Below are 27,502 nucleotides of genomic sequence, written 5' to 3'. Positions count from 1 at the left end.
ACGAGGTTGAGAACCCTCACAGCTGGGCCTTGCTGAGCTGCGGCCTATGTACCACAGTGACTTTGGACATCCAGCTCATCTCCCAGCACCTCTGACTGCTAGGATGGCCTCGTATTTTGAACTAAAGACTGTAACTTCCACCCGTGGGGTCTGCTCGGTCAAAACATTTAGAAATAGAGCCACCTGTATTTCCAACCCAAATGGGAGATTAATATTGATTAATAACAAGCTACCTGCTTATTAATCAAAATAATGCACATTTATTTAGCACTTACTATGTGCAGATGCCTTTCTGAGTCCTTTACAGAAACTGATTCATATAGTCCCTGTGACAGTTCTGTGAAACAACTATGTTCCTTATCTCCATGACAGTTGATTTGGTATCTAACTAGCTTTCCTGTTCTAAGTCACTTTTTCTTTTCTAAATGAAGCATTGCAAGTCCCTAAGTGTGGGGTTTTCATTTTGAGTAGGTTGATCTTTCCAAAAAGAGTTTCAGGAAGTCTGCATGGTCCAAACATCTCAGAATACGGTGGGGCTCCTCCACCTCTGTCCTGGGCCTCAGAAACCTCTGCCAGTGACTGGGGCTCTCAGAGCTTCCTCACACTGTTGACACCATTGACCTGGTAAAACTCACCACCTGGCTGCCACATGTTGTTTTCTTAAACATCCTTATGTTATTTGTTCAGTGGAAGTTTTAAAAAACGTCATCCTTTCGAACATTCTGTGGTTGGTTTGGACCCGTCCTTCCAGCCACCAGTCTCATTTCACAGCTGGTTCTTTCATCTCTTTCCTTCACACTCTCTCACCGTCCACAAACCCCCTCAGGAAAGGGGGGCTCTCAAAATGCAGCTCAAGCCTGCCCTTTGGCATGGCCCCGGAACAGCCTCTACTTGCTTCTCTCTGGGAAGCAGGTAAATAGTTTGGAACAACCCTCCATTGAACACAAATGTCATTCTTGTTTTTTATTAGAGTAAATAAGCAGCCTCTTTCTTGGAAAGCTAATGGGCAGTCGATGTGTTATTCTAGAGAAATATTTTGGGCTTGGCTGTCACCAAATAGATCGCTATCCCCGGCACTTGTTTCTCTGCTTCCTGCCTAGTAATTAATGTTGTCCTAAAATAGTGGGAAGAAACGCAAGAGGATAATTTGCAGAGGAAATCACTTGTGCTTCTCGGGCTTGGTGACATCGTATTAGAGGTTATCTTAGCTGTTTTCTCTTTTTCTCTTTGTATTTCAGAGGGAGGTTGTGGTTTGATTCAGAAATTCCAGGTTGGCACACAGGCCAGGGTGTTGTCGGTTAGTCAGTTTCTCTTGCTTTGTGGAAGAGGTGCTTTCAGAAGCACCCCTCTCTTAATGGTAAGGGAAAGGCTGCTGAGGTAGGTTGGGTCAGGGAAAGGCTGAGAGTGAAGCGAGAGGCGACCAGGTGACTGGATGGAGGGGAAAAGAAGGACAGAGGAGGCAGCACTAAAATTCACCAGGTACCTGCTGTCAGCTAGGCTCTGTGCTCAGTATGTCACCTCTAAGGGAAGGTGTCACACTCATGTTCAGGTGAAGAAACTGAGGATCCTAGAGGCAACTGGAGTTGCTGGCGCACGTCACATGCCTGACATGTGGCAAAGTTGGATGGAAAGCAGGGTCTGGAAGATTCCAAGGCCCAGGTTTGTTTCTACTCCCTGGTGTTGCCTCATGTCGAGAGGAAGAGCAAGTGAGGTGAGGGAAAGAAGTGGAAAGACATGGAAAGAAAGCTAAACAGGTGGAGGGAAGTGAAGTGGGCAGATAGAATCAGTGAACCCCAAGACAGTGGCAAACTTTCCGCCTGTGCTGCCTGCTGTGGCCTGTTGAAATCTCCCATGGTGGCATTTACTGCTCCTCAAAGGCTGTCGGTCCTTGAGTCTGCAGAGGGTCTAGGCAACCCGAGGAGAGCATGTTTGGGCCAGAGCCAAGATAGACTAACCCAGGAGCCAGATGAAATCAAGCAACAATGTGTGAGGGTAGCTGCTCTCTTCTGCTTTTTTGAACCAGAATTGATTTAGAAAAGAGAGCCAGCACAGGCAGTGTCTTCCTAGCCTGCCCTTCTGGTTGTCTTCCATTGCAAACACTGGAGAGCTTTGTAGCACAAAACTACTTCCAGTATACTAAATCGAAATTTTTCCTCTCTGGGTTTTACCAACACTTGTGCTGAATCTGGTATTTTCCTTTCTCCTTACCCTGTAGAAATATCACCTTTGATTGCAGTTGTTTGTATGCCTGTTGGGGTCCCTCACCCCGTTAAGGGACTCTTTGACAGCATTGATATGATTCCCGTTCGTGGATTGCCACACCAAAAAGTGATTGTTACTGTAGCAGTTGAAATCTCAAAAACAAAAAATCAGGGCAAACTGGATCTTAGTTGTAATGGCAGGAAGCCTCGCTCAGGCAGCTCAGACTGTTAGGTCCCCAAATGGCCTTAATAATTCTGACTGGGGATGCAAACCCACAAGCCCAGCCTTCCCACGCGGGGGCTTTTGGAGCTAGCAGGCCTTCAGGGATTTCTGTGCAAATCCTCTAACTGTATGTGCCTCATTTTGGAATAGAAGACAGTTGGTAATTCTGGAATGAGATGAATCCGAAAGCTAAGTTTTTGGTGCCATGCCTGGAATTAACTTAGCTACAGGAACAGAAGAACAGTTGTACGACGTGGGGTCCTGAGCCCCTGTCTGGCCTTTCTGCCCCTCAGCAAGCCAAACTGCAGCAGCAGATGGACCTACAGAAGAACCATATTTTCCGTCTGACTCAAGGGCTGCAAGAAGCTCTAGATCGGGCTGATCTGCTGAAGACAGAAAGGAGTGATCTGGAATACCAGCTAGAGAACATTCAGGTGAGGACTGCCACAGGGCATTTGCTTTACCATTGTCCGCAGAGAGGCCCAGCATGATGATAAAGGCCATCTGGTATCATGGTCAATGTGTTTATTTCCCCCAGCATTTTCCTATGAAAATTTTCAAGCATTTGGAGAAGTTGGAAAATTTCTACAATGCTGAACCACTAGGGTCCACGACTAGCCATGTGCTATTTTTACTTTTTCCACATATCTGTCCACTCATTGGTGGATCTTTCTTTCGGGGGGGGGGGCGGGTAGTGTATGTGGAGAAGGTTAGGATGAAGTACATAACTATTGAGCCAGTGTGGTTGGTGTTGAATTTTTCATGTACTGATATTCCCGATGATGTTTTTACTCTCTTAATAATAAAGTAATTTAAGAAATTGCTTTTCTTTCTGAATCTGAGGTTATTTTTAACCTTCATGAATTTTAGGTTCTCTATTCTCATGAAAAGGTGAAGATGGAAGGCACTATTTCTCAACAAACCAAACTCATTGATTTTCTGCAAGCCAAAATGGACCAGCCCGCTAAAAAGAAAAAGGTGGGTCAGAGTGTCTGAAAAATGGTGGGTGGACAGTTTTTGCTTAATCATTAGGATTCAGTGAATACCACAGTGATAGAGAATCATAGGAATGTTGAAGGAAACAAAAATATACATGTTGTTGTTGCATTGGGGTTGAAAGATGGGTTTTGAGATCATGAGACTAACTCCTAAAGAGAGGATGTCATTCTCAAGTGTGAAACAAACTACTTTATGTCCATGGCCTTCACAACTGTAATGCCTGTCTCTGTGTAGTGAGTGGTTGTTTTTGTTTTTGTTCTGACAGCCGGGGTAAGAGTGGTGTGCAGAGACAAGGCCTATGTGTGGGTCCCCTCTAGAGGGATTAGCAGGACTGTGGTGAAATTATAAGACTCAGAGAGATTACAGGCCATTCCTATGGAACTCTCAAGAGATTAGTAGGTCACAACTGTACGGGACTCAAGAAAGAGAGGGGGGTTCTCAGGTTCAGATGGATCGCACTCCAGAGGGATTAACAGCTCATCTGTGTGGGGCTTTGAGAGAATTCTCAGGTCACACGTATGGGACTCCAGAAAGGACTAGAAATCATCTCTGGTCCGGTTCTCTTCATTAGCTCACAAAGAGACTGGGACCCTGAGAGCTGAAGTGACCTGCCTAACATGCCAGGCTGGAGAGCTGTGCCCTCTACCCAATACTGCTTTCCCCCTGTAAGATGGCCTCAGACAGATGAACGGTCAGAAAAACCAAACCAAACTAAAGCTGAGGACAGGGTTCTGTGTAGGTGCACACGGGAAGAGGTTTAAGTCCCACACCTGGGTCCCTAAACCACCGAAGCCCTCCGACTAGGCCTGGCCAAGTGTTCTTAGTTCACAAAGCTCCCTGAGGCGCTCTTGGCTTCCTTCCAGAGACACTTGTGTGCCAGAGAAGCTGTGGCTGCAGTTCACAGGCCTGGCCTCGGATGACTTGGGGTCGCGAGAAGCGGGCTGGAGTGGCCAAGCGGTCTTGCTATTCCTGCCGCTCTCCTCACTGTGGGGAATGAGAACAGCACCCAGGAGTGGCCTCCTGCTGAGCTGTGGTTGTCGGGGAAGGGCCCTTGTTGCTGTGTGACTGTCTGTGTTTGTCCTGCTTATGATATTTAATCTTTTTTTTATTTTAGCAGCGGACTGTTACTTGATTATGTTATTGATGTAGTTAGGGTGTTTCCATTTATTTTTCTGTTGTTACATTCTTTTCAGCCACATTATTCTATGTTGGGTTTTTTTCTTCCATGCACAATACATGTTTTCATTTGCATTTTTTTTTGTTTGTTTTTTTGAGTCAGCCCCTTGTCTTGATATCATTTTTGTATTCGATTTATTTGGCTTCTTTTTTAAAAACAAAACAAAACAAAACACCCATCTCTGTGTCTTGTAACTAAGCATCCTGAGACAAATTCAAGGCAAGAGTGATTTCTGAACCATCTCTCCTGACTCCATCCTCCACTTCCATTTTTTGAGGGCAAAGACTCAGGAAATGACTCTCCTTCTTGGGAATGCTAAAGGAAGAGGTGGTGGCAAATCAAGCATCTTTAATCCTCTCGGTGAAAACTTCCGCACCCCTATTTTTTTTCCAGCCGACTGGAATGGGCTGTGGCTCAGTCACCCCTTTCCCCCCTTCACATGCCATTTTCACTAAATCCGCTTACAGTGAGTATGCTCCTGGCTTTCGTGGTTTGCTCCTCCCAAGTCAGAGTTCCTTTAGCTAGTTTCAAGTGCCAGTTTCCAGGAGTTAGGAGATATCTCTGTTTCCATTGCTAGGGTTTATTTAGTCGACGGAAAGAGGACCCTGCTTTGCCCACACAGGTTCCTCTGCAGTACAATGAGCTGAAGGTGGCTCTGGAGAAGGAGAAAGCTCGCTGTGCAGAGCTAGAGGAAGCCCTCCAGAAGACACGCATCGAGCTCCGGTCTGCCCGGGAGGAAGGTAGGGGTGCTGACTGTGCGGAGAGCTGTGGAAAGGCAAAGGACCCATCTCCAGGAGATTGGTCAAGACTAGCCAGTATTTATGGCCCATACACATTCAGCCCAGACACCCCGAGTTCGGAAAAATTCACGGCACCTTTGGTGCCAATCAGGCACGATTATATCCTTTTGGTCTCGGGTCCTTGAAAGACATCCCAGGGGCAGTCCACTTGGCTTGTCCTGTTGGCCATCCACTAACCAAAGGCATTGGCCTGGTCTCTCTCCAGCTGCCCACCGGAAAGCCACAGACCACCCACACCCGTCCACGCCAGCCACCGCCCGGCAGCAGATCGCCATGTCTGCCATCGTGCGATCACCTGAGCACCAACCCAGTGCCATGAGCCTGCTCGCGCCCCCCTCCAGCCGCAGAAAGGAGTCTGCAACCCCAGAGGGTGAGTTCTCAAGGGGCCCTGGAGTTGTGTGGACAAACTAATTAATTAGGCAATGAAGACATATGGTAGAAACAGCTGTTAGTAAGACTAATACTGTGCTGGGCCCTTCTGCCCTTGCCTATGGGTCCACCCTGTTACATTACTAACAATACTAATAACTAGGACAGGCGGGCCTCCCTGTGGCGCAACGGATTAAGCACCGCACTACGAAGCAATCCTAAAGCCTCTGCAGCATGAGTTCCATCCCTGGCCTGCCAGGGAGCTAACCCACATGGCACAGCAGACCTCTCCTGTCTCGCCCGCTGCTCCCCTCAGCAGTGTACTTTGGTCAATGTGCCTGTTCTGTTCCCCACCCTGTCTCTGGTGAATCCACATCTGGCCTGTACCCCAGCTCTTGTATGCATCAATAAATAAATCTTTAAAAAAAGAAAGAAAAAGAGGACAAGTGAGTCTTCTCCCTCCTCACTCCCAGCTCACTTACCCAGGGTCAACCACTGTATTTTTCCAGTGATAATTCATGCAAGTAACTGCATGTCTATATAATTCATATAATTATATTTTAAAGAGTATGAACAAACAAGCATATTCTTTCAGCTCTTTTTTTTATTAGCATCATAGCACACTGATAGACACTGCACAAACACCTTTCCTCCCTTAGTTAAAAATGTTATCTTAGTTTCTTATTGACACGCAAAGATCTCTTTCATCCTTATAAAGGACTGCATGGTATTCCATGGTGTGGGTTGGTTCCCCTGTTAAACCAGACCCCCTGTTGATGGGCATTTAGGTTATTTCCAGTTCCTTGACACCATAAACCCCCACAGTGAGCGTCCCCTACCTGTGTGGGCATTGTGTCTAGGAGCAGATTTGCTGGGTCATGTGGTAACCTGGATCACGGGACTCTCAAGTGACTGCACCATTTTACCTTCCCATCAAATACCTGTGACAATTCAAGTTCCAGTTTCTCCACCAACACGTCTATCCCACATTTTAGATCCCAGACAACCTAGAGGGTGTGAAAGGGCATCTCATTATGGTTTGGATTTGTCTTCCCCTAATGGCTAATGATGCTGAGCATCTCTTCTTGGACTTGTCAGGTTTCTTTTTATTATTTGTTGTAACAGCTCTTTACATATGCTAGCTGCAAGTCCCCAATCAGAGAGCTGATTTGCCAGTATTTGTTCCCCTTTCCAGGGCTTGTCTTGTCATGTTCTTGATGGGATCATTGGCAGCCCTCTCAGTATTCTTAAAATATTTCCCTCCAGAATTCAGTCGGCGTCTCAAGGAACGCATGCACCATAATATTCCTCACCGATTTAACGTGGGACTGAACATGCGAGCCACAAAGTGTGCCGTGTGCCTGGACACTGTGCACTTCGGACGCCAAGCCTCCAAGTGTCTCGGTAAGAAGTCGTGTGTCTCCACCTGAGAGAAATCTGTGTGATGGAGGCGGGTTTTTTTTCTTTTCTAAATTCCTCCTCACAGAGTGTATTCATTTTCAAGCTTTTAGTTTCAGTGGGAGGACACTGTATTTCCCCTGTGAAAGGAGTGAGTTTCTACATGTTTTCAGCTCCTGTCTCCAACCCCCTGGGCAAAGTGCCTCTGGCTTTGCTAATTTCCAGCCGCTTTCTGTCAGGCTCTTCTCTCCCAGGAAAGTGTGGGGATCACCCAGATGACAGGGCCAGGCTGACAGGACCCGACAGGGGGTTCATTGGCGAAGGAAGGGGGTGGTTCCAGATCTGCCGAGTATGTTCTCAGCGTGTTCACTGCTTCCCCTAGAGTGTCAGGTGATGTGTCATCCCAAGTGCTCCACGTGCTTGCCGGCGACCTGTGGCCTGCCTGCCGAATATGCCACACACTTCACTGAGGCCTTCTGCCGTGACAAAATGAACTCCCCAGGTCTCCAGACCAAGGACCCCAGCAGCAGCTTGCACCTGGAAGGCTGGATGAAGGTGCCCAGGTAGGTATGCCCAGGGCTGGCTTGGGCTGTGCAGGTGAAGAGCAGCCAAAGAGCCCACCCCCACATGGGCCGTGTTGGTGTAGGGATTCCTTTGCACCAAAGTCACTTGAGAAATGGCAGGTGCAAGAAGGACACTCTGACCTCCCATTTTTCCTCCCGAGAGTAGAAGCTAAAACTCCCCGTAAAAGCTGCCCTCCTGAGACCAGAGAGGAGAAACATTTGTGTTACCAGAGACAGGGTGGGTGGGGGAGGCAGCCGAGAGAAATCTAGGCAAGGACACCTTGTCAAAGGAAGCACTTTCTTGACCTCCCTGCACTTTTACTCACTTGTCACAAGTGCTACTTTTTGTTCAATTGGGTGTACCAGCCCGTGGGCCCGCCCGTGTGGTGGAGACGCCCCTGCACACGTGGAACAAAGCGCTGCTGTTGAGATTGTCCCATCTGTGGGATCCCAAGACCAGCCACGGAACCTGACAGTGTGGAGGAAGCCAGTCTCCTCCCCACAAACCATTTCCTGAGGTTTCCTAGGCCATTGTCTTTTCTAGAGTCCCCCCTTTCCTCCACCTGATACTTCTGAGCTCAGACACCTCTCTTTGGCGTCTCTGTTTTCCCAGAAACAACAAACGAGGACAGCAGGGCTGGGACAGGAAGTACATTGTCCTGGAGGGGTCTAAAGTCCTCATCTACGACAACGAAGCCAGAGAAGGTAAATTAGCAGCGCAGGGGAGCCTCGCTGCATGCGGGTGGCCCAGGTCTCCCAGTCTTGGCGCGAAGGCTTTGTTTTTGGACTGCGTTGCCAGCCTTCTGCGGTTTCCCATTGACGGAAACTGAGAACCAAATGACTTGGCTAAAGGTTATTGGTACGATACTCACATCTATAGGTCTCCCCTCTGAGGAACCCGCAGGGCGCTGCCCTGAAGATTCTACCTGCTAATACACCTTCAGAGAACTCCTGCCTCAGTCAACTAACCCATAAATCCGCATCGTCATCAGAAATTTGACTGTGCTACTCATCTGACACACTTTATTTTTTTTTTATCTTCCCTCTCCTCCTTCTCTGGACACCTTCCCTCCTCCTCTGTTCTCGTGCGCCTCTTTCCATGCATACCCTGTCTCTCTCTTCCTCTCTGCTCCCTTTGTTCTCGTTCCTGTTCTTTTGTTTTTCTTTCTGCCCTTCCTCTTTGAACCAAGCTGGACAGAGGCCGGTGGAAGAATTTGAGCTGTGCCTTCCCGACGGGGACGTATCTATTCATGGCGCCGTTGGTGCTTCTGAACTCGCAAACACAGCCAAAGCAGGTGAGGGGGAGCAGGAGCACAGGATGGGGGGGACCTGCTTAACTCCCCCATCTATGTCGTTGTAGCTGGGACTTTACTGTCTCAGGGCGCTCACCCCCAGCAGGATGAAGGAAATCCACACCCAACATTGTGCTCTCTGTCGAATCTCCTAGATGTCCCATACGTACTGAAGATGGAATCCCACCCACACACCACCTGCTGGCCCGGGAGAACCCTCTACTTGCTGGCTCCCAGCTTCCCCGACAAGCAGCGCTGGGTCACCGCCTTAGAATCAGTTGTCGCAGGTGGGAGAGTTTCTAGGGAAAAAGCAGAAGCAGATGCTGTGAGTATGAAAATGGGCGTTGGCTCCTGTCTTTGTAAAGGGGGCTGACTTGGGAACCTGTCTTAGCCATGGGAAGCCTGCTGACCACTGAGACTCCCCATGGCCCCCTCCCTGGGGGTGATGGCTAGAGCCTGTCCCAACCAGAAGTTATGTGGTGACAGGAATGCCAGCTTGCATGACCCTCCCCACCCAGGTCTTCCTCAGCAGCCATTGCAGAGGGTGTCAGCACTGCCAGTCAGCTCTGGGGGCAGGATAGGTGTTACACACCTGAGCCTGTTATTCAGGTGTGAACATGTATGTACGAGGCGGTCCTGTCTCTTGTGAACCCTGATGTGGTAGTTTGGTTTAAAGGGTCGGGCCACCTGGGTGGTGACGCCACACAGAAGGCTGCCAGCACCATGTCGACCTCAGGCAGGCTGTTCCCAACCTCCTCAGTCGCTGCCACACAATCTGCTCCCCGTAGGCAGGTCTGAAATCCTCTCCTCGAGATGTTAGAAACGTAGGTGTGCCGTGATTGGCATCACTCCTACTAGACGCTCCTACTAGAACGTTCCAGGATACAAACAGTGCTCACCGCTCACTGTTTTCTCCACCAAAGACCAGACTTCTCCTTTCATACACTTAGTTCTGGAGAATTCTTAGCCATGAGCCTCCTTCCCTCCACCCCCAGCCCCCCAACGCCTCCCAATGGGAACTTTGCTTCCTGGGTAGACCTGTGCTGACCTGTTGTTATACACCTGAGCCTTTTACTGAAATCCACATCAATGTGTGTATAATAGGGCCCTGGCTGCATTTCCTATGAGCTTCTGCCTGCGCGGGTTCAGGTAAAGAGATTCCCAAGCTTGTTGGTTTGCTGCTGACACTGCGCTTTGCACGTCTGCAGTGCCCTGGAGGGATGGAGCCTTCCTTGTGGCTTATTAACCCCTCACAGGCAAAATCTCTTTAGCTTTAGCTTATTTCCCAGCAGAGCCCCCCTCTGTCTGCGGTGCTCACTCATTTCTGTGTTCAAGCCTAGCTGTAACCCCGATGCTAATTAACAACCATCCCACCGAACCAGAACCTTTCACATCTTCTTACCTTGTGAGTTCAGATCAAAATGTGGGGAGAGCCAGCGCAGATGTGTGTTCCCGAGTGTTTTCAGGAGTCACCTTTCTTCCTGGCAGCAGACTTCCCTTCACTCTTGCTTTTGTCTGTCTGGAGGACCTGGTGCAGGCAGCTCGATCTCACCATGTCTTCTTTTTTCTTTTCTCTTTTCCCTCTTCACATATGCAAAGAAACTGCTTGGAAACTCCCTGCTCAAACTGGAAGGCGATGACCGCCTGGACATGAACTGCACACTGCCCTTCAGCGACCAGGTGAGGGTGGTTTGTGCGGGCGAGAGGGAGTGGCGGGTGTCGTTCCTCTCGTGGCCAGGACTGTTGCCATGATGGGGTCTCGCTCACGTTCCGCCCTCTGTGTCTGCCTGTGCAGGTGGTGTTGGTGGGCACCGAGGAAGGGCTCTATGCACTGAATGTCTTGAAAAACTCGCTCACCCACGTCCCGGGCATCGGCGCCGTCTTCCAAATCTATATCATCAAGGACCTGGAGAAGCTGCTCATGATAGCAGGTGGGAGGCCAAGGACATGCACTCTTTGCACTTAGAAGGGAGGACTTTGAAAACCAAATGCCACGCTCATGGGACACTCTGGCACCTGCCTCCTTGTGGCGAGTTCCTTCATCTGTGCCCCTGTCCGTGCCTAAGTGGGCTCTCTGTCAGGTCTGGCCCCTTAGTGTCCTAGGTGGTGCAGTCTGACACCCCAAAGAACAGCTCCCCATTATGCCAAGGGAAGAGGATTCAGCCTGAAATGGGACCCTTTGTTCTGAGCCATGACCTCCCCAGAACTGGCCTGTCCTTGGCCGTTGTCTGCTTGTTCTGTGGCCTCTTGTGGATCTCACTCACCGCTTGTTTACATTTGTCACATTTTTTCCTAAACACACACACACACACACACACACTGGAGTGTCAACGGCAGCTGTGACGCCAGGTTCTCTCCTATATCACCTTTTTTTACATGGTAATTTTTTTTTCTATATTAAGAGGAACACAGTCATTTATTGGCTCAGTGTCTGAAACAGCCACGGTTGGGTCTTGTTTCGGGAATGGCTGGGTGGACCCCAGCACTGGCATTCATGGGCCTGTCAGTGCTTTTCCTCTACTCACTTTGTTTCTTTTTCTTGCTTTCCTTCTTTCCTTGCTTCCTTCCTGACTCTGTTCTTTAGAGCAGCTTTAGGTTCACAGCAAAATTGAGCAGAAGGTACAGAGAGTTCTCACATCACTCCTGCCCCCACACACTCACAGCCTCCCACTCTACACAACCCCCAGCAGAGTGGCACATTTGTGGTAGTCGATGAGCCTGTAATGACACATCATCATCCCCCAAAGTCCATCGTTTACCTTGGGGCTCCCTCTGGGTTCTGTCCATACCGTGGGTTCTGACCAACGTGGATGGCGCGTACCCGCTGGTATCACCTCATGTGGAGCTGATTCCCGTGGTACAGTTTTCAAATTCAGGGGATTTAACCCTTGCACACCATTACCTGATGTATCGCCCAGGCTCACGTTGTACGTGTGGCTCCAGGAATGAGCTTTAGCGGATATTCCCCCTTGATGCTTGAGCCAGGCTGGGGTCATGCAGTGCAGTCAGGCTCCTTCAATCTGGAACAGACCTTTTTAGTCTTTCTCTTGGCTTTTATGGCCTTGACACTGGACTAACCCCAGCCCATCATTTCATAAAATATCCCCTCATTCCCCAAAATTCTTCATTTACTTTCATAAGGAGCATGTTTGAAATTACAGTTTGCGTGGCACTGTCTCGCCTTATGTCCATGGAATTTTTTTTTTTTGGTCTCCTCGAATCTTGACCAAGAGACCAAATATTTTTATTTTAGATCTAAAACTTGGTGCTCAACTGTGTTTACAGTAATTTGTGGAAAACCCAGCCCATCCACATGGCCTGTTAGGTGTTTGTGAATAGAAGTAGAACTGCTGTCCTTGTCCTTTACCTAACGACCTCACACTGACTGAGAATCTGTTCCTTTTCCCCTCAGGTGAAGAGCGGGCCCTGTGTCTCGTCGATGTGAAGAAAGTGAAGCAGTCCCTGGCACAGTCTCACCTGCCTGCCCAGCCGGACATCTCACCCAACATCTTTGAAGCTGTCAAGGGCTGCCACTTGTTTGCTGCTGGCAAGGTGAGCTCTCCTGGGGCTCAGCTGGTGGAATGTTCTGGAAGGTGTGCACTGCCCCTCCTTCTTCTGGGCTTATTGATTTAACCTTGAAAATTATATATCCTCAGGGGCCTCCCTGGTGGCCTACGGGTTAAGTCTCAGTGCTATCACCACCACGGCCTGAGTTCAGTCCCCGGCCAGGGTGCTGACCCACATATGGTGCAGCAGACCTTTCCTGTCTCGCCCCCTGCTCCCCTCAGCAGTGTATTTCAGTCAGCCTGCCTGTTCTGCTCCTCAGTGTGTCTCTGGTGAATCTTCTCACCCCCCTCTCTGCACCTCTGGCCTGTACCCCAGTGCTTTTATGCAATAAATAAATCTTTAAAAGAAAAACAAGGGCCTCCCCGGTGGCGCCGCGGTTGAGCGCTGGGTTGCGAAGCTGCCCGCGGCCTCTGCGGCGCCGGTTCCATCCCCGGCTGCTCCCCGGCCCCCAGAGGAGGGTCCCACATGGCGCGCAGACCTCTCCTGCCGCCCGCTGCTCCCCTCAGCAGTGTACTTCGGTCCTTCTGCCTGCTCTGCTCCCCGCTCTGGCTCTGGTGAATTCTCTCACCCTCCCGCGCTTCTGACTGTACCCAGTGCATGTATAAACAAAAACAAACAAATAAAATTAATAAATAAATAAAACATGCCTCTATAAAAAAAAAAAAGAGAAAAAGAAAAAACTGTATATCCTCAAACTGGGTTAATTCTTCTTCTAATTTTTTAAATTGTCTGGCTTCCTTTAGGCTTATGAAATAATACATGTTGTGATCATGTTGTCATGAAATTTTATACAGACTTTGAATCTACAGGCAATGTCAGGAAAATGAGAATAAGATTAACAAAACTAAAAGGATGATCCATGGTTTGAAGAAATGATGTGTGTGTATGAGATAGAACCTTTTTTTATTTTTTAATTCAATGTAGAACTCTGCATCTGAAGTGGAGGAGAGGATGTATGATTACTAGAAGTTTGCAAATCCTAATTTATGACATTTATATAACATCAAGTCAGTTCATGAGGACTCACATTAATTCTTTGGAAGTTAATAGCATATTGAAATTTGACGCATAAATACTTTTGCTTCTCTGTATCTTAAAAAATAAAAAAGGAATATGGTGCATACAATGTTCATGAAATCTGGATCAAGCTTTTGAGGCTGCTGGAGTCCTGCTGTTTGAAACCACTGCCTTTGCTTGTTAAGACTCATTTAGACTCTCAGCCAGCACTCAGCAGGCACAAGCCAGGCACTTGACTGAGCTTTCAGAGGTGTCTGTCCTGAGGGCTGGAGGGCTGGTCAGGGAGAGAGTGACCTAACCCAGGCGTTCTTCCCTGAGGGCTGTGGCTTCTGGGACTCTTTGGCCTGGGGGGGACTCTGTTTCCTAGTGACTTCTGTGAGCGTTGGGATGTTTAATGATGGCAAATAACCAAAAGGTAACAGAATGGCAGATAAGAGAAAGTCTGGCCTTAGCAAGGTGTTGATTTGAAAAGGTTTCTTGGAGAAGAGGGATCTTGAGGAAACTGGTAGAAGGACACGGCCTGAGGGAATTGGAAATTTCAGACCAAATTTCAGAGGAACCATTTGAGGTGAAACTCTCATACCCTTGTCAAGGTTAACTTTTTTCTTTTTCAAGAGAGCATTTCTTGTTTATCCTTTGTGGTATTCTCTTAGAGTACTTCCATTTCTCATCCTTAATATTGTGCCTTATCTCTTATTTGTCTCAGTTTCATCAGAGATATTTGATGTCATTAATCTTTACAGAGGAGCAGCTTTGGGCTTTATTGGTTCTCTTATAGTGTTACTTATTTGTTTTACATTTGTGATTGGTTTTCTTCTCCATCTGTTTTCTAGGACTTTGTTACTCTTTTTCTAACTTCTCATTTAGCTCATCAGTATTTAGGTCTTCTTTTCTAATACAAGTATTTTAAGGCTGTACATTTTTTCCTTCAAATTACAACTCTAGTTGCCTCCTTATAAATTTTTCATTCCACATATTCTCAAATTCCTTATAATTGCTTCTGTTACTGATGAGTTACTTAGAAATGTGCATTTTAGTCTCTAAAGTTTAGTTTTAAAGCTATAAATTTCCTTATGTTTGAAATTCTCAAAAATACATGGAAGTACATGTGTTATGAAATTGTAACACCTACCAGTGTGGTAAACAAAACACTGCCCACAAGCTCCATTTCTGTGTCCCTCCCACACCCCCTCCCACCTGCCCCAACCACCCTGCCACCTATTGACCCTCACTTGGGTGGTGATTTGAGCTGTGAGTTTCTTTTCTACTTGGGTGAAGCAACGGGATCTAGTTTAGGAGGTAAATAAGAGGGATTTGTTCTAGAAAGAGAGTTTTGATGTCATAGCCCTCTAGGTCTCAGCTAAGAACTCTGCTTGGACCACAGTCTTCCCTAAATTCCTAGCAATTTCTACTGCCTTTCCTCTCCCTTGGGCTAAGATCATCAAAGAACTCATTCTCCAGCAAAAGGCACCTCCACATAGATGTCTGCCATGTGTCGGGGTGGGGGGCATCCCAGCCTCCTCCTGATTGCTGTGGCCCTGGCCCAGAGCTCATCTGCACCACCCAACCCCAGAGACCCTAGACAATGTCTGAGATGTCTTTGGTTGTTACCACTTGAGGAGGGACTGCTGTTGGCCTCTGGTGGGTGGAAACCAGGGCTGGCACTCGCCATTCTTCAGGGCACAGGCACAGGTTCCATCTGGCCTAGAGTGCACAGGCTGAGGCAAGGAACCTTGGTCCACGATGGACGTATTGCCCTAGTTTTGCTGTGGAGCCAGTGTAGACATTGGCAATATTCTTTTTCCTTTCTGTCCCCCATTTGCTTTTCAGATTGAGAATGGGCTTTGCATCTGCGCAGCCATGCCCAGCAAAGTCGTCATTCTACGCTACAATGAAAACCTCAGCAAGTACTGCATTCGGAAAGTAAGTCCCACCTTCCGTCCTGCTCTCCCTATCTCTGCAAGCTGGTGTGGCGAGCCTGCTGGCCTAATACTAGCTTGTGCCCTCAGTCCCCTCACCCCGCAGTCCTCCAGCCTGGTGCCCTCCAGAGAGAGGCAGAGAGATAGACAGACAGACACCCTTCTTGGAGGAAGCCTCAGGCCCCCTAGTCTAGCAGCTTTTCCCTCTGGCTTGCTCTCCTTCTCACGTATGTGAGCTGCCTGTTCCCCCGCCCCAGCCCAGTAATTTCAGCCTTTCATTAGGGGAGAAAGGATGTTGACTGATAGGAGACTCTTCTTTTGAACCAGATGGAAAAAGGAGGGCCATCTCTCTGAGAAGCTAGCAGTCCCTGGTGGTACTTACCATAATCTTTCTCAGATCCTGGAAGTTTCTACTAATAACCTTTGTAGAACCCATGCTGGCTGCATTAGGGTATATGATTTGGGAGCTGCGACACCCATCATGGCGGGGACAGGCTGACTGTTAGATCATTACACCTGCCCCACCCCGCACAAGGCTGACTGTTGTCCCCGGACTGAGAGCGCACCCCCCAGCACCAGCCTGAGCCATTTCAGCCTCACCAGCGACAGGAGGAATAAATCTGTAAGGGCCATTAGCTGTTAGAGCAACAGTTTCTTCCCTGGGCAGCCCGGTGATAGATCAGGTGGTGCTTTTCCCGAGCACCTTCTGGCACCAGAGACTAAGCTGGCTATTTCAAAGATGCTCCACAGCAGTTCTGAAAAGCAGGGCAGTCACCTCTAATTTTCAGTGAAAGCTGGCCAAGATCCTCAGTTACACAGTTGACACCAAATCCAAACTGATTGTCCCCTGCCATTCCTCAATCCCGTTTGGCCTAAAAGTTTCTCACACTTAGCTGGTGATCAGTAAATATTTAGTGATGATGATAATGCTGATTATAATTTGAACTTTCAGGGCCTCCCTGTTGGCCTAGGGGTTAAGTCTCAGTCCTGTCACCACTGTGGCCTGAGTTTGATCCCCGGCCAGAGAGCTGACCCACATGGTGCCACAGACCTCTGCTGTCTTGCCTGCTGCTCCCCTCAGCAGTGTATTTTCGTCAACCTGCCTGTTCTGCTCCCCACTCTGTCTCTGGTGGATCCTCTCACCCCCTGCACCTCTGGCCTGCACCCCAGCTCTTCTATGCAAAAATAAATATCTTTAAAATAAATAAAATTCTATAAATTATAAAACAAAAAGAATTTGAACTGTCAGCTTCAGGAAAATTTTCAGAAATCTCTGCTACTTTAATTCCTGACCACCACTTGAATAAACATGCCTCAATTTTTGAAGACAGTAGGATTGACCTGAAAACAAGGAGAAATAATTAAGAGGTAGATAATTAGAACAGGATGACAATAGTGATATGATAATTAGGCAGTATAGGCTCAAATTAGAACCTTAGAAGAACAAAAAAAAGAAGGAAACAAAAACCACCCCCTCTAACCACCACTGTTCATAGTTGGTGTATTTTTCCTGACTTTTTCTGGGAAAAGACTTATATTTTAAAGATCTCTCCCTGAATGCTACCTTTGTGTTGAAATGGTGCTTCTGACCCCTTTTTGCTCTGCAATCTGACCTGATTTTCTCAGAAGCCAGAGGTAAGAGAGCGCTCATGGGCCCCAGTGAGGGACTTGAAAGGATTGCGTGTGCTTTGTGAGAGCCGCCAGGGGGCCGCCTGCAGGCTTGCTTCCAAATCTGAGGTGGAAAGAGTAGAGCACAGAAGCGGGGTGAATGCTCACGTCCTCTGCCCTTTGTCTCAGGAGATAGAGACCTCAGAGCCCTGCAGCTGTATCCACTTCACCAACTACAGTATCCTCATCGGGACCAATAAATTCTACGAAATCGACATGAAGCAGTACACACTTGAGGGTAGGCCCCGAGCCCCCCGCCCCGGCCCAGCACGGCCCACGCGCTGCCCCCACCTGGCCGCCAGCAGGAGCTATCCCTGAAGCCCGCTTCTCACCTGCCTTTACAGAATTCCTGGATAAGAATGACCACTCCTTGGCGCCTGCTGTCTTTGCCTCCTCTTCCAACAGTTTCCCTGTCTCGATCGTGCAGGTGAACGGAGCAGGGCAGCGGGAGGAGTACCTGCTCTGCTTCCACGGTGAGCCGGGAGGCGCCCAAGCACTGTGAGGGTTCGTGGGTGCCAGGAGTCTCGAACTGGGGCCCAGGGGGCTGGGATGGCCAGCGGAGCACTGGGAAACAAGGTGCCAGCAGCACCAAGCTCCCGGGTGCCCTGCCCCACCACCAGGTGCTGGCCTGGTCCACCTCCCTCAGTGCTCTCCACAGAGTAGGCTGTCTCGCCTCTACCCTTGCTGCTGTTTCCTTCCTTTCCCTTTTTTTTTTTTTTCTTCTTGATGTCCCCTCCACCCCCTGCCCCCAAATCTCTGGGTCTTTCTGTCTCTTCCTACCTGGCTCTGGGTCTCTTTCTCCCCTTCCTCCTTGCTTGCCTACTCCTCCTTCGTCTTCCTTCTTGCTGCCCTTCTCCCATCTCTCCTCACTCACTTGTGCCCTCTTTCATCAATAGGCCCCAGGGGTGTGGCCCAGCAGAGGTCCTCAGGCTTTAACTACCCAGTTAAATCTGGCTGGTGGTCCCCTGGGCTCGACCCCTTTTTCTCCTGTCCACATGAGAGTCATTGACACCCCCTGCCCTGGGCTCTGACTCCTCACAGAATTCGGGGTGTTCGTGGATTCTTACGGAAGACGTAGCCGCACAGACGACCTCAAATGGAGTCGCTTACCTTTGGCCTTCGGTGAGTGAGGCAAGGTGGGGGCATGGGGCACTCTATTTTGCCAACAGCCAGTGTCCTGGGCAAGGCCTGCAGGTAGAATTGTTTTTGGCCTAAGTACTTTGCTTGTCTATCCATCGATGCTAGTGCCACACATAATCGTCACCCAAATAAATGTTCCTGGGTTCTGAGGCTTGATCCACAGGCCCCAATCCCAGCCTCGTGAAATATCTGTCAGGCCCTAAGGTAGAGAGGAAACCACTCCCTGTGAACTCCCCAGCATCATCTCAGCACCCATGGCTGTGGTGCCCATCAGTCTAACCAGCTCTCAGCAGACAGAGCAGGTCGTGTGTGACTAGCAGCTTGTGCTCGCCTCTGCGCATTCTCAAGTAGAGTGCCCACTCACAAACCCCCAAAAGCAGGATCACTGGGTCAGAGTGTGAACACACACGTGTGTAAACTCACACGGGCACACATGCAAGGACAGACATGTCTGTGTGGATGTTAAATATATCAGTGTCGAGCAGGTGGGGCACTGGGACACCTAGGAGGGCACAACACGCAGGCAGTTGGTGCTGGACACCGAGCGAGCTCAGCCGAGGCCTCACTTCCTGCCCGTGTGGGCTGCTTCCAAGGACCAGAGGGGGCAGTAGGCAGGCCCAGATGCAGGCCAGGAGACCTGAGGGCATGAGCATGGGGAGGCATGACTGATAGTCCTAATACCCAGGTAGTAGTTTGCCACAAGGAATCTTAGTGACTGTCTCTTTCCCTTTAAGACTCAGCTCCTGTCAGATCCCGGAGTTTCTGTGACACTGTGATATAGAGATAGGTCATTCAGACCAGAAATACTTAATGATCTGTGAACCTACTCTTTTTTTTTTTTTAAATCTAATGTTATGGAAAATATATGCAATCAAATGGTTTTCAAAAGTATATAATGAAAATTCTCACCCATATCAGCCCTCTCCCAAATATTTCATACCTGTTCCCCTAAGGAAGAAAAAAACTTATAATGAGTTTCTTATCCTCACACTGCTAAATGCAGATTTGACACATAAAATACATATCTTCTTTTTTTTTTTTAAGATTTATTTATTTATTCATACAAGAGCTGAAGTGCAGGCCAGAGGTGGGGGTGAGAGGATTCACAGAGACAGAGTGGGGAGCAGAACAGGCAGACTGACTGAAATATACTGCTGAGGGGAGCAGTGGGTGAGACAGGAGAGGTCTGCTGTGCTGTGTGGGTCACTTCCCTGGCTGGGGATTGAACTTGTACTGCAGAGGCTGCAGATAGCTTCATAGTGCTGCGACTTAACCCCTTATACCACCAGGGAGGTCAAAATACATATCTTCTGATCCCCTCTCTTTGTGTTTTTTTTAATCAGTATGGATAGCAGCACATTTTACACATTATTCTAAATAACACTAAATAATACACCTTGGTTCCCCCACCGCTACAGAGAGGGCCTCTTCACACACTGTTATAACTTCAGATTCCCATAGATGGATGTAATGTATGTAGCGGATCCCTGGGCCATGCGGTTCAGTTAGTTCCCATCTTCTGCTGAAACAATTTGGTGGTGACTGAACCCCACCCACCCACCTTGGACTGCTGACACAGGGCTTGGGGACGAGGGTGGGAGTGGAGGGGGTGGGCAGCGGTGAGTAAAATCTTTAGGTGGGGTCTTTGGGTCTGTAGTGGCATTGCAGCCAGGTTTTGATTTTCTCCCTTTCAACCCCTCTTCACCCCCCACAGCTTACCGAGAACCCTATCTATTTGTGACCCACTTCAATTCACTTGAAGTAATCGAGATCCAGGCCCGCTCCTCTCTGGGGTAAGCATAGCCCTCAGTCTTTGAGAAGCACAGCTCTTGGGACTGGGTGTCAGGGCAGCTGGTGCATTTCTGCCCTTGCTGCCTAGCCATGGCGGTGGCCTGCAGCATAAACTCTTCCTCTGGAATTCCACAGGACCCCCGCCCGAGCGTATTTGGAAATCCCAAACCCACGCTACCTGGGCCCTGCCATTTCCTCGGGCGCAATTTACCTGGCGTCCTCGTACCAGGATAAATTACGGGTCATCTGCTGCAAAGGAAACCTTGTGAAGGAGTCCGGCACTGACCACCACCGGGGCCCCTCCACCTCCCGCAGGTACTGCACCCTCCTCTTCCTCCTTACAGGGGACAAAGCAGAAGGAACTCTTGCTAAATAGGCTGACGGTGTCCCAATCTTTCAAGTCAAACCACTCCTTCCTTTGAGATCTACAGCACTGAAATGGCACTGTCCTTTATAAATATCCAGTGAATTTCCAAATGCCTCCCTGTAAAAAGGTGGAAGGAAATGTCTGGTCCTTCTCTGCTGGGTGTTTTCAATAGCTCTGTTTGGAATGGGTCATGAATTATGCATTTGTTGCTTTAGCAGATACTGTGCTGTGCTAGTGGGGTTTGCTGCATGAAGGAGAGTGGTAAAAAGCCCCTCCCTGGTGTCACCCGTAGGGAAGACACACACTGACAAGTACAGCAAACCCAGAAGGACAAGGCTTGCATGGGGTCATTCAAGGCCGTGTGGGAGCTCATAGGAGGGCCCCCGGCCTGGACTTGGGGCCGGGAAAGTCTTCCTGGAAGAAATGAGACCCTACAAATGGGCCATCCCTTCTTTCTTTGAATGTCTTAACATTTTTTGTTGAAAACCAATCCACATAATATAATGGGGCAACTCAGGGAGTCGGATCCCATCTTCCTGGGCATGTTGCTGCTATTTGACTGTCCTGGGCTAATTCTGTAGAGTCTGTGTCCTTGCTGCATGCACGTGCAGCTACTAACATTTCTGCCTGCTTAGTTTCATGGTCAGCTAGTGACTGGGCAGAGATTTCCTTAATGCATTGGACCAATAAGTCTTCCTTCCTTCATGCGTGCATGCGTGTGTGTGTGTGTGTCTGTCTCAGACTTGAGAGTGAAAAGACTGGAGACTGCTCAGGTTTCTTCAGCATATGGACAGCCTACCCTCAGTGTGTGGCCTGCTCGATTATCTGGAATACACAGGGCCATTTCAAAGCCCATAAAGACTGCATTCCCTGATTTCCTTGTGAGTGTTCAGCCAGTCTTGTTCCCCGAGTTGGTGTTGCAGCTGCAGGTATCTTGCCATGTTAAACAGTCACTACTGCTTGTTTTAGATAAATATCTGGGGGTAGGATTTTCCTCCTCAGCTAGTCCTGAGTCAGAACAAATACAAACAATCCCCAGGGATGGTCTTTCCAAGGAGTAACCAAGACGGATCTCACAGTGATAATTTTCTGGAGCCGGGGTTTTTTAGGGACCGCCAGTCCTGAGGTATTCCCTCTGGCGGCTGCTGGTTTTCACAGCCACCGTGGTCAAAGCTGTTGGTTTCAACACTACCACAGATCCTGGGAGAAGGGTGGGAATAGGTCAAGTTAAAATGTCACAAAGCTTCTTCTTACGAGATATGGCTGTTTTTTTCTGAACTGTTGCAAGCCTCTGATTACTTTCCAGAGCTCTGAAAAATTGAGTTTGACATTTTTGCCAGCATTCTTGTTGTTTGTGAAGAAACAGGTTCTTGGAGATCCTGGCTCTACCATTTGGGAAGCATTCTTTTCTTCTTTTTCCTTAAAGATTTATTTATGCATACAAGAAGTGGGGTATAGGCCAGAGATACGGGGTAGGGTGAGAGGATTCACCAAAGACAGAGTGGGGAGCAGAACAGGCAGATGCACTGAAATACACTGCTGAGGGGAGCAGCGGGTGAGACAGGAGAGGTCTGCTGCACCATGTGGGTAGCTCCTGGTGGGGGATCGAACTCTTGCCACAGTGGCTGGTGAGAGCTTGATAATGCTGAGACTTTAACCCCTATGCCACCAGGGAGGCCCCTCTTCCCTTATTTTGAATACAGGGGACATCACTGTACCAGTTCTTCTGGATCGTCATGTACCAGCGAGAGCATTCCTTGTTGGTATAAGAAGCATTTCCAAGTTTTTTTTTTTCCATGCCAACATAGCATTCCTTCACCTGACCTCAGTTTACCTAATGCTCTTTTATCTTTGGATATTTGGGTTGTTTCTGCATAAATGACTTTGTACGTATGCCATTGTGAAACTCATCTGTAGGACAGATTCCTCGAAAAGGGTTTGATGGCTGACTGTGAGTGTGCATGTGTAATTCTGACAGGTGTCACTGGGTTTTTTCCCTCGAGGCTGTACCCCTGGGTATCCTCACCAGCCTGTGAAGTGGGACTGGCCTTGATACAAAGTATTAGGAGCTAGATCCAGATCAGGTTCGAGATGTGTAAGTTGGAGATCTTGGTCTGCACAGACAAATTACTTTACCCAGGGAATACTAATTGATCTAGGATTTAAATTTTCTGGGCTGGTCTGTAAAACCCACATCTACCCTGTAAAGAGTTTATGTGGGCCCACCCCTCACCCTGTGTCAGACACAAAACCTGGGGGTCGGGATGCACAGATGAAGAAGATAGTTTTTATCCTCAGGGGATACCACGATCTGGTGAGGAACCACCACTAATATCACACAGTGCTTAGAGCTCAGAAAAGTCACCCACTTAATATCCTTAGACTATGTCCTAGTGAATAGGCTTTCTCTTCTGAAATAGGAGTTAGTCTGAAATGTTTGGTCAATGTGGTTTTAATCCCAGGAACTTATTGGAAAACCAGAGTAGTTTCCAAGTCATGCCAAGAACAAGTCAAATACTCAACTAGACCTTCATCCTCGTGAGAGGGCCAGGCATCTCCCTTCTGAGAACCTCTGGCTTCTCTGTGAGGAGTTACTCTGTGACTATGGGGCAAATGATGCTGTCGCATCCCTGTCGTTGCCAGGCATGTCTGGAGAACCAGCAGTTAGTCTGTAGCTGTCCCATGGCTTAGAAAACGGTCTTTTTGCTGCTGGCTGCTTTGGGCAGGTCAGAATGTAGAAGCCAGCTTAGTTGAGTGTGATTCACTGCGGGCGGCACTGCCCGGGTCTGCTGAGCAGAGCAGGAAATGTAACTCTGCAAAAACCATAAAATTGACGTGGTAGATCATCAGTCATTAATGCATGTGGAGATGGAGGTTGCCCGTTCGGCCTGGAATGATGGGCATTTTCTTTCACCCCATCAATCCAAGCCGACATCCCAAATGGCCTCCCCTGAGCCGTCCTTCTTCCCCCAGGCAGCACGCACCCTCTCAAATGCTTTATGACGGGCCCTGTGGACACATCTTATAATTCCTCTTCCATTACAAATAGGCTTAATGTATTACTCCTACTTGGAATTTATTTTTTATTTGTCTTCTATATCTCAAAGCCATACAGCTAGAGAGGAGTATCAGCCTTGATTTCAAGGTGCTGGCGGCTGAGTCATCTGGAAGCTCCCTGCTCGGCGCCCCACATGGGGCTCTGGCTCATTGTGTCTGTGGTGGGATGGCCACACTGCATGGTGGCACGAAGAGGACCAGAAGCTCCTCACGGTGACTGACCAGTCACACAGTCCACTCGGCTCAGCAGCCGCTCTGTCTCACTGTAAAGCAGCAATTGGCCAACTCTCTGGAAAGGTCCAGCTAGTAAACATTTTCAGCTTCAGTGGCCACATGGGCTCTGTTTTGGTGGCTCAGCTCTGTTGTGGTCATGTGAGAGGTACACAGACGCCATGGCAGCCATCGGTCACACTTGGCTTATAAAATAGGCATCTGTCTGGACGTGTGGATTTGGCTCCCCACTTGATTTGGGGTCCCCCAGGGTGAGCCCCTGGGAGGTCTTTGTGGCTCAGTTGCTTACAGGCATTGACAGAAGAGGATCTGGCAGAGTTTGACCAATAGTTAGGGGAAAAATCAACAAGTCGATAAAGTAATAGCCTTTTCCAAGAAGGGCTTAAGTACCAAGGATTAAGTCTTTGGGAAAACCATTGCCACTTTAGAATACCTCTGAGCACACAACTGTGATTTTACTGCAAAAGTCTAGTATTCGTGGAAAGGATGTCATGTAGCCTGCTTACAATTCTGCTGAGCAAGATACATCAGTATGTAGTCCACCCTTGGTTCACTCTTAGAATCGGCATGTAATTGCAGTTGTAATCCATTTAAAAAATATCTGGATAATTTTGTTTTCCAGATTTATTTCCCAGATAAAGCTCCAAAGAAAACATGTCTTCAAGCAATAGTCACTATGAAATTTTCGTCCCATTTTAAGTAGCTTGCCTTTTCGCTGTATGAAAAATGCTCAGATAATGAGGCTCTGAGTACTTTTTCTGCCCTTTGGGGTGGGAAAGAATTAACTGGGAAGGCTGCATTGCTGTACCTTGCTTCTTCAGAGAGGTGGTTAGGACCATGTCTGCTGAAATCTTCGTTTGAAATATCCAGGTTAGGACTGGGTGGAGGTTTGGATTTACCAGATCCATACCCTACAAAGGTCCCAGCATTCACAGTTGTTTGCTGATTAACCATGGTGGAGAGGAACGTTTTTGGAGCCAGCTAGGCTGTTCTTGTCTGATCCCTGTGCTTCTGCACCAGTGCCAGGTGTCACAGAACCTCCTGGAAAGTCACCCGAAGGAGAGGTGACCAAACCCCAGGCCCTGGGGCGGGACAGATGTAGCCGTTGACAGAGATGAGGACAGACATCTCAAGACTGCTTCCTTGCGTCAAGGACCTTTTACAGCCTTAACCCTGAAATGCAGACTTTCTTCTGCATCTTTAGGCTCTAGAAAATACTGGGTCAATAGAATATATGTGGGGATTATTTGTCAAACTGACCTATCTTGGACTCCCAGCTCAGGCTGGAGTCTGTGTGTCCATTTTGTTGTCTGCAGTGAGGGGCATGCTGGTTCCTGGATCGTAGATCTGGTATGATTTAATGAGTTATCGCACACAGGCACTGGCAGATGCTCAGATAATGAAAACTTGCATCCAGATTTTCTCGTTGTCATCTTTGTTTTCTCCCCTGTCCACACTATCAAAATAAACCAGAAGCCCACAGCATTCCAGGTGGGCTCTTTCTGGTAATCGGGGGTGAGACTGAGGTCTGGGGGTAGCCCTGAGAAGGAAAATGCCCCGCTGGGTGGCAACTTCTCAGCCCACTTTCCTCTCTCGTTGTCAGCAGCCCCAACAAGCGAGGCCCGCCAACCTACAATGAGCACATCACCAAGCGCGTGGCCTCCAGCCCGGCGCCACCCGAAGGCCCCAGCCACCCGCGAGAGCCAAGCACACCCCACCGCTACCGGGAGGGGCGGACCGAGCTGCGCAGAGACAAGTCTCCTGGCCGCCCCCTGGAGCGGGAGAAGTCCCCTGGCCGGGTGCTCAGCACGCGGAGGGAGCGGTCCCCCGGGAGGCTGTTTGAAGACAGCAGCAGGGGCCGGCTGCCCGTGGGGGCCGTGAGGACCCCACTGTCCCAGGTCAATAAGGTGAGGCAACCATCCCAAGGCCAGAGACGCAGCCCTGGGAACTAAGGCCGGCACCTTGTGCAAGGGACGCCATGACTACCATTCAGGTTATGTGAGTCGCCACCCAGGAGCTGGGGGAGAAAGCACACTTGATTTTAGAAGAGGCCCCTCAGCCAGTAGATAACGTGTGTGTGTAAAGGTGTGCCCCTCAAAATGTAACGGCTGCCAAACATCGTTCCCTTTGCAGCTTAGTAGCTGCCAGAGACATGCCGGGCATCCAAGCAAACGTCTCCATGGAGTCTCCCTCTCTGGACACAGGCTCTGGGCCCACCTTCCTTACAAACACATTCAGGTGCACGTGGGCACATCTCGAATTTTTCTGGGGAAGAAATAAGGAACTTTACTCAAAGGCTACACAGGAATGGGGAATGTGGTTGCCTTCTAGAAGGACTTTGAACCTTTGCATATTTAGATCAGCATGCGTGTATACAGCTATGGAAATGTCAGGTTAGTGATTGAGCAGGTGCTGGGATGAGGTGCCAGGATGAGGTGCCGGGATGAGGTGCAGGGGCCCGTACATGGGGCGAGAGCCCAAGTGCTGGCTGCCGCCTCCTCCGGTGAGCCGGATCCAGAGCTGCTGTGAGCAGCAGAGACACGTTTCTGTAACCCAGGCGGATGTTCTGGATTGCGTTCTCCTGACGCCAGTTGCAGTCAGTCCCCTCCAGTCAGGAGAGGAGGAAAGGGCATCTGAACATTTTCTCTTATCCCTCTGGTCTGCTGATAAATACACGCAGCAGAAACTCATATCTGGCTGCGGGGCCTCTCCGTGAGTGTCAGTGGCTGATGGTCCCTGAGATTTGAAGCTTGGCCCTGCCAGTCTGTGCCACCTGCAGAGAGCTCAGGAGAGCCCTCTGGAGCAGCCAGCCCCGCAGACTTCCCGCCAGGACCACACCACGAAGCACAGCAGTCTCTGGCTCCTGCCCGCTGAAACCCGTCCTTCTTGTTTTGCTCCTAGGTCTGGGACCAGTCTTCAGTATAAATCTTAGCCAGGAAGACTGACTCCTCATCGTAACCTGCGGGAGAACACCAGACACACGATGGAACTCTGCTGAAAGGGACCCCAGCGCCCATCTGCTCGGCCACCCACAGCGCAGCTGGACCCAGACCCAGCTCAGCACGGACACCCCTGCACCCAGGAGGTGCAGGGGGCTGCGGCGCCCCGGAGCCGTGGGCGCCCTCCTGCAGTCATCCTCTCTGCACTTTGTTACTCTTTCAAAGCGTTCATCAACTTTTGTACGTAGCCCTAGCCCGCCCCGGCCAGCAGCGGACGCGGCCATGCGGACCCCCAGAGGCTAGGCTCGATGCCAGCAACGCTGAGATCTGGGGCTGGTGGGTTCTTTCAGTTTGGTTTTTCTTTCCTTTGTTGGGTTTGTGTTTTGTTTTTTCTTTCTTTTTTTTTTTTTAGACAACAGAATTCTTAACAGGTTTGAACAGCAGTGTATTTCCTGTCGCGTCCTATTTAGCCAGACCACACCATCAGGTCTGAGACGTATCGTAGACGAGTCCCCGCCTGTTGGCTGAGCTCCCGAACCCATAGCTTCGTCCTCGTCCCCACCCATCCTCACAGGTGGCCCTGCTTCCGCCAGGGTGACATCTTAGCCAAATGTTTACTGTTCTCATTGCCTTTTAAGGCCTTGACGACTTCCCCTCCCACCAGCTGAGAATGTACGGAGGTCATCGGGCCTCAGCTCGGAGGCAGTGACTTGGGGCCAAGGGACCTCGAGGAGCTTTCCCTCCCTGCCCCTCAGCGTCCTCTCCCTCGCCTGCTGTCCCTGCT

The 27,502-nt window shown here is 49.2% G+C and overlaps 1 protein-coding gene across 3 annotated transcripts in view; it reads left to right on the top strand.

The window, feature by feature from the left end:
- CIT (citron rho-interacting serine/threonine kinase) overlaps positions 1-26,704 on the top strand; it is a gene marked incomplete at both ends in the record, with an annotated part of 148,240 nt that extends 121,536 nt beyond the window's left edge. For 2 of the 3 annotated variants that reach the window (XM_084253331.1, XM_084253329.1), the window contains 20 exons: positions 2,718-2,858; positions 3,295-3,402; positions 5,178-5,340; positions 5,606-5,770; positions 7,036-7,173; positions 7,550-7,730; positions 8,344-8,435; positions 8,921-9,025; positions 9,178-9,347; positions 10,622-10,702; positions 10,818-10,953; positions 12,435-12,574; positions 15,437-15,529; positions 17,323-17,431; positions 17,538-17,666; positions 18,235-18,315; positions 20,048-20,126; positions 20,260-20,439; positions 25,383-25,686; positions 26,681-26,704. In XM_084253331.1, the coding sequence (XP_084109457.1) occupies positions 2,718-2,858; positions 3,295-3,402; positions 5,178-5,340; positions 5,606-5,770; positions 7,036-7,173; positions 7,550-7,730; positions 8,344-8,435; positions 8,921-9,025; positions 9,178-9,347; positions 10,622-10,702; positions 10,818-10,953; positions 12,435-12,574; positions 15,437-15,529; positions 17,323-17,431; positions 17,538-17,666; positions 18,235-18,315; positions 20,048-20,126; positions 20,260-20,439; positions 25,383-25,686; positions 26,681-26,704 (2,619 nt within the window). The remainder of the gene's footprint in view (positions 1-2,717; positions 2,859-3,294; positions 3,403-5,177; positions 5,341-5,605; positions 5,771-7,035; positions 7,174-7,549; positions 7,731-8,343; positions 8,436-8,920; positions 9,026-9,177; positions 9,348-10,621; positions 10,703-10,817; positions 10,954-12,434; positions 12,575-15,436; positions 15,530-17,322; positions 17,432-17,537; positions 17,667-18,234; positions 18,316-20,047; positions 20,127-20,259; positions 20,440-25,382; positions 25,687-26,680) is intronic. The other variant, XM_084253330.1, reaches the window with a different exon arrangement.
- Between the last annotated feature and the right edge of the window lie 798 nt (positions 26,705-27,502).

Source organism: Talpa europaea (genome assembly GCF_964194135.1).
Source record: "Talpa europaea genome assembly, chromosome: 14".
In the NCBI taxonomy this organism is placed as follows: Eukaryota; Metazoa; Chordata; class Mammalia; order Eulipotyphla; family Talpidae; genus Talpa; species Talpa europaea.
The sequence above is the reverse complement of the archived record's forward strand: the minus strand, read 5'-3'. Positions and strand labels throughout refer to the sequence as shown.